The 11,275-nt window shown below is 43.6% G+C and overlaps 1 protein-coding gene across 11 annotated transcripts in view; it reads left to right on the plus strand.

Moving 5' to 3' along the window:
* The window catches only part of Mef2 (myocyte enhancer factor 2), a 127,666-nt gene extending 119,831 nt beyond the window's left edge, over positions 1-7,835 (plus strand). For all 11 annotated transcript variants that reach the window (XM_089545267.1, XM_089545270.1, XM_089545274.1 and 8 more), the window contains one exon: positions 1,833-7,835. In XM_089545267.1, the coding sequence (XP_089401393.1) occupies positions 1,833-2,124 (292 nt within the window). In that variant the 3' untranslated portion in view covers positions 2,125-7,835. The remainder of the gene's footprint in view (positions 1-1,832) is intronic.
* Positions 7,836-11,275: the final 3,440 nt, after the last annotated feature.

Consider the following 11,275-nt stretch of genomic DNA (forward strand, 5'->3'; position numbering starts at 1 on the left):
TGTTGAAGCTGCTAAGGTATCTGCAGCTTAAAGAGAAAAGCCTTCATTGCTGAGTTGAAATTAGATTTGAAGTTTGTTGGTTGGTTTATTGGGGTTTAACGTCCCAAAGCGACTAAGGCTATGAGAGACGCAGTAGTGGAGGGCTCCGGAAATTTCGACCACCTGGGGTTCTTTAACGTGCACTGACATCGCACAGTACACGGGCCTCTAGAATTTCTTCTCCAAAGAAATTCAGCCGCCGCGGCCAGGATCGAACCCGCGTCTTTCGGGCCAGCAGCCGAGCACCATAACCGCTCAGCCACTGCAGCGGGGTGATTTGAAGTTGGTGACATTCAAGCTCGTGACATTGGTGACTCCATCAAGGCTCAACTGCAGTGCATCATGGGATAGTAGGATGTGAGCACTGTTGTCTAGCAGCAACCAGAGTGAAAGCTAGTGCCAACCAGGTGTTGCAAGTGTGCTAATCGATTGCATTGCTGCATCGTACTGGTGTTACTATGGATCCTGTTCGTGATCCCAACAATGAAGTCCTTGCTAAGAAATGTGCCCTGCATTTTTGGTTCAAAAGAAAACATTCAACAGAGGTCTGTCTGGTTGGGAAAGCAAATTTAATTTAAGTGAGGAAAGAACACGAACCAAAATTGAGATAACAGTACATTCCATAGATTATGTTCCATACGATGTGTTCCAAAACAGCGGTCAACATTCCCCCGCATCTGCTGAATTTTCCTTGGCTCAAGTAGGAGCCTCCTGCGCGGGTGTTGCTGGGTCTCCAGCACAGTGGTTCCATCGAAGTCAATCCTTGGGCATTTTCTTTAAGATAATGGTCTTTTTCGGCGGGGGAGGAAGTATGGATATGCCTGTCCATCCCTTTGAAGGAATGGGTACCTCAGCTCCTTCATTTGTCATTTGATAAATCACCCAAAACCAGAAAAGAAGCTGACTGCCGCTGCCACCATCTGAAGCCCCCACCTAAAAGACCAGCATCCCTTTCTTCTTTCTTCTTTATTCTGCATTGTGCATCCTTTGTTGTGCATCCGTGGAAGTTGGAATTTTTCACTGCACAAAGTTGGGGCCTTAGTCAAAACACACATAAAATGAATAAATGTATGTTTATTTTTGAAACAAGCCTCGCATACTATAAATATGCCTTCATTAAGACCTAAGATGGCTGTTGCAATTGAGGGGTCAAGTAGTGCTTGGTATTCTCTTCACTTGAAGAATGGTGGTTTTGTGACACTACCCCAAGAGTGATGTAATGATCTCTCTAATGATGCCCTGGTGCACAATCGTGCACCTGCTGTGGTGAATGTGCCAGCAAGCGAGGTGCAGCCCTGCAAAAGATTGGCACCTTCCTGCCGCTCACTTACATTCGTGCACTGTCCGATAGCACAAGAGGAAGCCTCCCAGAAAAATGATTCACTGGTTCTCTGGTATTCACGAACACTGGTAATACTATGCCGAAAAAGCCATATTTTGACACCAAAAAGCCTACATTTTAAAATTTTTGAAAGTGTTCGCTGAAACACCCGGTATAAAAATACAGGTCCACTTATATTTTCTTCTGTTTCTTTCCTGATCTCAGTTCTAGATAGTTAATTGCCTGTTTTATCGCAAGGAAGGATGCAAAGTTGTTTGCGTGGTGTATAACAAGAAAGCTGTACTATGTCGGGGGACAGTTAATTTTCTTATGAAAATTAAAGTGCATCAAAGCAATCCATTTCATTATTCACTACTTCAGAAAGTGGTTGCCATTGTTTTTTTGCAGCAGTGTCACCATTGTGGCGTTTAGTGGCGGCAGTGCCCTAAGCCCGTGCTGTTTGTGTGCGCAGTGGAAGCCCCAGTGTGCTGGGCACCCACCTGTCGCTAGGCAACGCCACACCTCCACCTGCATCATCTCCGCTGCCCATCCGTATCAAGAGCGAGCCCATTTCTCCGCCGCGAGGAGGAGGAGGTGGTGGAGAAGGCTTGCATGGTGGGGGAGGCGCCCGGCCCCCATCGGGCCACCTCTCACCTCCCGGACAGCCGCCACTCACCCCTTCCACATCGTCCTCACCAGATCCGACGGGCGACTATGACGGTGCCAAGCGGCCTCGCCTATCGGCCGATGGCTGGCCGACGTAAGCCAACTGGAGCCAAGCCCCTCTGGCCCCCGCGGGGGGGTTCTCCTCCCCGAGTCTACTTGCGAGTGTGCCGTGTGTTCTCTTCCTCCCTCTCCTGCCGACTGCGGCGTGCAAGCAGGGTCCTCCTGCGGCACATGGGAGAAAGGCTGTGCACGCTGCCTCCCTGTGCTTTATATATATATATATATTCTTTTTTTTTTATCGTGCCCACCCCCCCCCCCCCCCAAGGTTTACAGGGAGCCAGGTCACAGCTCCATTTGGCGGCCAGACAACGCCGTTTGGGCTTTCCTTCTTTGTCGTCAGCGTCAGTGATGAAGACAGGAAGCATGTACATAGGATGGCGCGGCTGTGCCCGCCGCTCTGGCCTTGTTGACCTGTCGTCGGGCTAGTTACATGGCGGCTCCACCTGCCAGAGTGTAAGACGCACCTCTAGGAGTCTTCGGTCCCTTCTTCATGTTTTTTTTTTTTTCTCGCTGCACCCATGGCACTTTTCTCGTTAGCTAGAGCGAAAAGTGGGTAGACAAACTTACTAGACAAAAAAAAAACAAACAAGGCGTCAGCAACAATCTTAACACGTGCAAGGCACAGCTACTTGAGCTCCACTCGTGTTCCACTCGTCTTACTCATGGCGTGCCACAGAACAATGGAGCCACGGCGTTTTTGGGAGGAAGTACAAGCCGCCCTCTCGGGCCCGCATTGCTGAGAGAGCATCGCCATGGGATTGAACCAGGGCTGAACAAAAAAAAAAAAAAAACGCAGGGGCCACCATTTGTTGCGCCCGCTCAGCCGGGTCCCCTCCACAGAGCCAAGGGAAGTGCCGCTTAGGGCACACACTCACAGTGAGATAGCTAGCGACTCTAGCGCACGGACCCCTCCCCCCAAAGGCAGAGAAGAGTGCAGCCAAACATGAAGACCGTTCGTAGAGAGACACGTCGTTTTTTGCATACCAAAGTCAGTCTGTTTGAGAGGGCAGAGCTGCACCCAGTTTGTTGTTGAGCATGTTGTTGCCAGTAGGAGGTAGCTCCAGGTTGTTTTTTTTTTTTTTTTCCCTCTGGAAAAGCGGCGCACTGTACACACAAGAACCGCATGCACGTCCTGCCTGTTGTTTAGATAGAGAGAGCACACGTGATGTCAACAAGACCATATTTTTGGTATCTGCCAGTCAAGCGTACGGCACGGCTTCTCCCTTGCCTCCTCCCTTGCTCCAGTCTGTTCTTCGTGACAGCCGTCTTCTTGTCCTTGTGGTGGAAAGTTTTGGAAAGACACAGCAAGAGCATGAAGTAAATGTGAAACCACAAGTCCCTTTTCCCTTCGCTACTTGTGTGTGTGTTCCAAAAAAGTGCATGTGTTCTAGTGACTGTAGTGCTGTGTGCCTTTGGACTGGGGAAAAGTGAAAACTCTAATGGTGAAGCCACAAAGGGGGGGCGCGAACATCACCTATCTACCAACCTTGTTTCTGTTGAGGTCTCAGTGTTTACACGCTGAATATAAATATAAATATATATATATATATATTATACACACCACGCGTACATGCGCGTCTAAAGTATATTTCATACGTGATGCACCAGCTCATGCCTCTCTTTTTTTTTTGTTTATTTCTTTTTCTGGAGCAGTTGTCATGAGTGTTTTGTGCCTGCTTTTTTTTCCCCCCCCCGTTGATATTGCACTAGAGATTGTACCGCCACATCACCCTGAAAAGAAAGAGCAAATTGAACTTTTGTGAGATAGGAGTCTTCATCTGCTGCTTTTATCGTGGATCACTTTGTGCTCATTTTAATTTTAATGTTATTTGGACTTATTAGGTTTCTATGTCATCTTTTACAGTTTAGTTCTGTTCAGTGCTTGCTCTAAGAGAAAAGGTCCTGAATTTGCCATGACAGGTTGATAAGAGCAAAAGAGAAATTTATTCTGTCGACTCTGCCACGAGCGTAGAGGTGCACCATTAGTGCGCACGCACATTGTGCCCTTTCCAGCACCGGTCCCTCACGTGCCCTCGACACAATTGTCTCCTTAGGAGAGTTAGCAACAGTTTTTGGAACACAAAGGGAAAAGGAACAAAAAAAAAAATGATGGCCTGCCATCACTCACAGATAAAGCATTTTACCTCTTCCCTCTCGGGGGAACACCCATTGGCATGGCTGACATGCACCTGCTTGAATGCGTCTCTACACATGGAGAAACGCACCTCTTTGTGTCCTTTTTGTGTTCGACCATACACGGACGATGCCTTACCAGAAACTGTACAACCAAATACTGTACAAGGACGGGCGAGCTAGGGAGCCACAAATACTTGTTGTAGACATTGTTGAGATTAACTGAGATAAAAAAAAAAAAGAACACTTGGAAATTGTGACACGTTAGTTGTAGGCTAGTTACTCTTGCCTCCTGTCTCCCTTAACTGTTGCTGCCATTTGCCGCTGCTAGTTAAGTTATTCTGAGGGCCCTGTGGGAAAAACATTGCCTGTGGATGAAGAACATCGGGGGAGGAAAGGAGCCACAGTGTTCTTTAAGCTCCTCCTAGTTACGTTTAGACTTCCAAGCTGATGACATGCTTTAGCAGCTCGTGCCGTTCACTTTTTGCGAAGAAGGCCTGTTTAATTTATTTGTCCTTGGAAGCTAGACTTTTTAGAAGTGCACACAGGGTGTTTGGGGGAAAAGGCTGGCATGATGTCCCATACACCTCATTGTGGGGCTGTCTTGTATCATCTATTTTTTTCCTTCCCGCGTGTATGCATGTGTGTGTGCGAGTGCGTATATGTGTGCGCTTGTTGAGGTCTCTCTCGGTTTGCACTTTCTTGCCACTGTGGAGACTAGTGCAGAGCCTTGCATATGAAAACTAGGTGTGCATTTTTTGCATTTCTATCTAGCAAATGAGTTAATATATTGCAGTGTGTTCTTGCTGTTTTCTCATGTGCACCATCTAGCTTCTTTTTTTTTCTTTTTCTTTATTCTTCCCTCCATGTTGTGATGATGATGACAATAACTACTCTCGTCTCTTCTGTCATGAAGTGTAGCATCATTCATTTCTTGTCATTTTTTTGCTCTCGAGTTCTGGCTGCCTTGTCATATGTTTTCCTGCTTGTGTAAAGGACGCATCTTCTGTTCTTGCCTTTTCACAGATAATATATTACATATGTGTGTGTATAGTAAAAGACAGAAAAAAAAAAGAGTATATGAATGTTGCGCATAGTATATATTCATATGTTTAAGCAGTTGGGTGTGTGTGTGTGTGTGTGCGCACGCCCACAAATTGCTCTGTCGTTGAGAGAGAAACTACACAGCGAGAGAGTTACATATGTGCCATGGGAGTTGGAGGCGTTGATGGTATACACCCTGTTTTTTATTGCAGTATTTGAAATGCCATCCCTTCCTTTGTGTCCCCCATCCTTTTCATTCAAATCGCTTTTCTTCCCTGGGTTGTCATGCCACTGTGTGCCAAGCTTGAGCTCAGCTCCTCTCTGTTTTTTTTTTTTTTTTCTGCATACTGCCCGCATCTATCTACTTTTAAAATTTTCCATCTTGGTGTCCTCTTCGCCTCCCTTAGCTCTGCTGATATTTCTTCCAAGTTTGCCTCGCTCTGATTTCATTCAGTCATCAAAACACCCTCTCCCCAAAGGCAGAGAAGAATTGATGCTGGTCATCGCATTCCTCGCGCCATCTACACAGCATGACCAGCCTCACTGATAGTCACGCTAACAGATCAAAAAGAAAAGAAAGGAAAAAGAGGGAGGTTCAAAGCATGCCTCAATTGATCTAGAAGCAAAGCTAATCAAAATTCTGCAAAGTGCAATACAATTCTCACTCTCTCTTGCTCTCTGGTCCCCCTGCCCCTGTAAGGATTTCTGCACTTTTTTTTTGTTCTTTTTGGTGAAGTCACTGTTTGTGCAATGAATTTGTGCGGCTTGCCACATAACGCCACTACTTACGGGTCTCACTGGCTCACAGAGTCACACAATGCAGAATCATTTGTGAACCTGCTCAAGCTTGTCTGTAAGGTTCCATGCGAGGGAATGCCTTTATTCAAGTGGGAAAATGGATTATGCCGTACATATTACCTGGTCTTGCATATTTATATAAACTGTTTTCAATAAAGCTTGTACGGTCAGTGAGTGAGACACCTCTGGTCTCGCACTTTTATTGTAAAAGAGTATTCTTGAGAACCTTTTTGAGCATACTGTAGGCTTCGCAGTTGTTGGTTGCTTGTTTGTAGTGTTGAGAGCTACAGGCAGGTTTAACCTCAGATAGGAAGAAGCCATGTTGGTTCATGTTTGCACATTTTTCTAGAGGGCTCAACCGACGGTTATCACACTCGCGCTACCTTTCGGACAGAGCTGTGCAGTAGTCAAATAAAGAATCAACACCATTCTTGACAGCTTGATAGTCAGCATAAAAACTGCATTTAATAGAAAAAGATTGAAATATTTAGAGATTGCCTGAGCAGTTAATATATATTTTTTGTTATCCCCTATGTAAATTGTTGTGCCGGAGGAAATATGCTACCTATGTTGTGCCGAGTTAGTCGTTCACCAACTTTTTTTCTTTTTCTCAAGTTGGTGTCCTTTTTACTGCATCATTTATAGCAACATTCTTTTACTCCCTGGCAAGACGGATGGATATTGATGGCTGAAAGTTTGTTGGAGAGCGTGGTCTGAAACATGAAAACGCTTGGTTTGAGAAAATAGTCCACTTCATTTTTTTCTTTGTTTTTTGCTGTGTGGTTGCACTGCAGTTGCATTGCTAGTTTTCCTCCAGGAAGGAGAACCTTAGGCAGACATCTGGTCAGGATAAGGAAGCAATGAAAGCACCAAAGCTGCGTTATACAGCAACAGTGTGGCGTGTGTCGCAGCTTGGAACATGGTTGACGTTTCTGGCTGGAACCGAACAAGAAGTGCTGAAGTTCATGTTCATTTGCTGTTTCATCAAAAATAATGTGCGGTATTTGCAGCACTGGTGAGATGCCTTTCAACTGTGTATTTACTCTCTGAGCTTAGGAGGTTGTTTTGGCCCAATATTTTGAATGCATTCTTTGGAGTTCTGTTAACTTCTAGTGTTAATGACAGTGTCATTATTAGTATCAGGGCCTCAGTTGAGAGAGGCTTTTACACCATGACTGTCAAGATGAACTCGCATCAGATTGTTCCTCTATTTTGGTTGCACACCATGGACTGGTCAACAGCAGTTTTGTACTGATATTTGATGATGGACTGCATTAGATATCTGTTTCGAACATGGTCTGCATGAAGTTATTAGCAACCAAGTGAACAGGTCTATGATGCACAAATAAAATGGGGTTTGCTTTAAAAAAAAAAAAGGCACTAGTTTTTTAACATGGCTTAAGTCTTTCTCTCCAGATTTATAGGAGGGAAGTGAGTTGAAATTCATGCCAGCCTCTTCCCTTGAAAATATTTTTATTTTTCTTCAACACCAGTATTTCCTTTGTGTATGCATGTGTCTCGCCCCTTTTTTTCCTCCCCATCTTTGTATGTTGTTGGTTTTTATTTTTTTTTTTTCCTAAGGCCTGAACGCACAGTGTTGGTTGTTGATGAAGAGAACTTAGATGCTAACAGTGTGTGTTTTCGCCTGGTGGTCAGTCGACATCATCAAAAGGAAGACACACTTCACGCGATGCAGGTTGTTGTGTACTATTTTTATCTGCCTCTGAAAAAAAAAAAGATTGAAAGGAATAAATGCGGTTCATTAATGGCCTGACTTGTGTGTCGTGACTGCCATACCATCCAAGTATGATCGAATGGTCAACACCCACGAAATAAGTTATTTTTGATTAAATTTTTTTTTCCTGTATTTACTTGCATAAAGAACATACTCGCAATTGTTGTCGGAATACAAATTTTTTTGGTAAACAATGGGTAAAAAGAGGCAACTATTATGCAAGTAAATGAGAAAATTGCGTGCTTTGCACGGCCATTACTGATAAAGCCACCATCATGTCACCAAGGCAGAGTAGGCCTAGGTTCTGCCACAGTACAGCTCACAGTGTTCCTCTGTAACTAACACTTGGTAGGTGCACAGCGCCTAACTAATGACTCGCACTAAGAAAATAAATAGAGGCAAACTGTTGATAAAGAAATGGCCTTGCAGTAGAGTTCATGCTGCAAATACTGGTTAGAATCTGGGTTCTGCTAGGAACCAACTGACATTCCACTTGGTACCAGTATCCTCCAGACAACTGCTCATCTTTCCCACTGCTCTAACAAATGCCGCTTGCTTGTGAGACTAAACCATTCTGATGGTTGTTGGAAGTGGTGAGTGACGGTAGTAATTGTGGTTTAGTACTGTAGCACCTAATGAAATCATTTTTATTTCTTTTGCATTTCTTTCTGGCTGTTCCTCTCAACAATGGATTGTCTATATGAAAGTTTGAAGATATTATGAGAAACATAAAGTGTTTTAGTGTGAACTTGGCCGCTGCATGTAAAGTGTTGGCACTTGTCTGAACAGATACCAGCTTAAAATTCTATGCATGCTGCGCATGGTGCAGAGTGGGTTCCTTATAACAAATTATAATCTAGCTAAGGTGTTTTTTTCTCATGCTTGCCTTTAAGGAACTGGAAAAAAGTCATGATAATCTATTGAAGAAGGCTAAACTGGACGTGGAGAATACACGACTTTCTCATTCACATCTGTGACTGAATGTTATATTTGAGATGGCAAATTAATGTTGCTGACTCACTTACGCAAAATAAAATGCCAGTTGTGACCACCTGATATCTAATGACATGCATTTGGTGCCATATTTTTCTAGGACACTTCACTTTTCTTAATATTGTGGTGTACTATATCGTTTGGGATACCAAGAAGGCCTTGTCTCGCAGGCTTTCAGCATTGGTGCAATGTTTGAGGGAACCCCGGCCACTATAGGTGGAGTAGATTTTTAATAAGGGAGCAATTACTCGTTAGCCATTCAAAAAAAAAAAATCCAAACATGGTCATATATGGCTACAAAGGAAAGCCATACAGCTTTCGCAAATTTCAAAGCTGAAGACATGTTACTGCTTAGCTACAGCTCTAGAACTCTATTGCAAAACTGAATCTCATAGACAAGGACAAAAAGGCTAATAGCTTCCTTACAAAAGTAAGTAAGTTACGTCTTTTCTTTTTTATAAGTGTGACTCATTTTATCAGAAATATAGGATATGAAGCAAGCGGTGCAGTGTTAAAGTATATTTCAAGACAAATGGAAAATTTTATCATCCTTTTTTTATGCACACATTACAAGAGCTTGCAGCACTAGCTGTTCCATATAAAGCATTTGTATTTTGTCTACATGTGATCCGGACTTACCTCAGGGAAAATTATAATAGAGTTTTGCATTGGTCATGCACATCTGTACAGGTCTTACGGCATTGTGCTAGCTCATTAAAAACTTATGCACTTTACTGGTTTCTCTCAATTAGACAAATAAGTCATAATTGTGTATACCAACATGGATTGCAAGTCGAAGCTGTACAATCAACAGTTCTAATTTTGAGAGTAGTTCATTTTACCTGATGCAGACTACATATAGACTGATGAATACCAAATAGACCAAAAATACTTTAATGCAGATAGAGAAGGGCGTACGAGCACGAGGATGTGCGGACCGCCTGCACAACTCCTTTATTGTTCAGATGCTTTGACAATTTACAAATAACAAAACACTTCAGGAACCAGATCTGCTTATTTGTATAGATGCAGTACGAATATATAGTTGCAGAATTCATTTAGATAACTTCCTCATTGACAGTTCGACACATATATGGAAAGCACGTGGAAACCGCTCTGTAGTACGTATGAACTGAACACGTGCCATGAGTGATAAATGACGTGCATGGATTTTCTTTACAGCTTGTTTCATTATGACAGGAATATATTACTGCTGCGTATTACGTTAGTTACGTGAGTTGTTAGTAACGCCTGTGTGTGTCTCTGTCTCTCTTCGTTGTGGATCGTCCCGTGTTTGCGCAACCTTCACCTTAAGAGTACGTATAACGCGCTGCACATTATGTCCAGTACAAAAATTACGTGATAATGAAGCAGCACAAAAAAATGTACATCACTCGAAGAGGTAAATCACGAACAGCATGAACCTCTAAGCGCAATCCATCAATGCAAAGCCCTTCTCGACCTGAATGAGTAAACCGAAAGCAAATAAAAGTCGCGACTGCTCAAACCATCCGCGGTTCGCGCGCAATAGTTGCTAGCGTCGTCTGCTAAGCAGACGACGCTAGCGATGCTAGCGGCGGTAAAGCAGACGGCGGTAAACAGAAAACACGACTCATGAAGGCAAACGACTTATAGAGGCGTACAGTTTTAGATTTAGTATTCAAAGTCTCCGATTATCTTGGAAGAATCGGAACGTCTTCAGTGTAAGTTTCGGTTTCACACGGAAATCAGCAAAACTATAACAAAGTTAAAGCAGAACCAGCCAAGGAGCATCAGCGCTCAGTGGTGGTGGTCTGAAGTACAACTAACTACTTTAAGCCCTAAATTAATAATTAAGTTATACATATTTTTATATGCTGACAGGAGACACTTTTTTAAATTTCTATTTCTGTGATATGCATGTTATCATCATCAATTTACTGTAGTCGCTGCGCGCGAAACCTGTCGGCGTGCAACGCGCGGCGATAAAGCGCGTTGTCTAATTCTCAAATTACTACATATTCTTATTTCTGAGAAAGTTCGCTGAAGCCAATAAAACCTTGACATTTTTCTTTAAGAAATCAAACTCTGCAGTCGATCTTCGCGAAGACCCAGATGACTTTTCTGGCCGTTTTCGAAAGCTCGTACACAAACGAGTAAGATCTACGATGCAAACAGCCATGAAGAAAACTGAGAAAACGAGCAAATGTACCGATGGCAGAGACGGCGGCGTAGCGTCGTCTGCTCTATTACCCGGAAGTTGTGCTTCGAAGGGCTACATCGAGGAGCCCTACTGGGATGTTTTGTCCAGTGAATCTATCAAAAGAAGCACACCAGCGCCACTAACTCTAGGATAATGCCCCTGTTGGCAGCTTGATATAATAGCTCCATTATAGCTCTATGGTTAGTAGTAGCAGTAGTGGTTGGCAGTAAGCATTTCCGGCTTCACGTCACCCCCGTCACCCGCTTTTTCCACTCTCTCTATTTGTAGCACACTGTAGTTTTGC

The sequence above is a fragment of the Amblyomma mixtum genome, chromosome 5 (genome assembly GCF_055824585.1).
Source record: "Amblyomma mixtum isolate Tamu chromosome 5, ASM5582458v1, whole genome shotgun sequence".
Lineage (NCBI taxonomy): Eukaryota > Metazoa > Arthropoda > Arachnida > Ixodida > Ixodidae > Amblyomma > Amblyomma mixtum.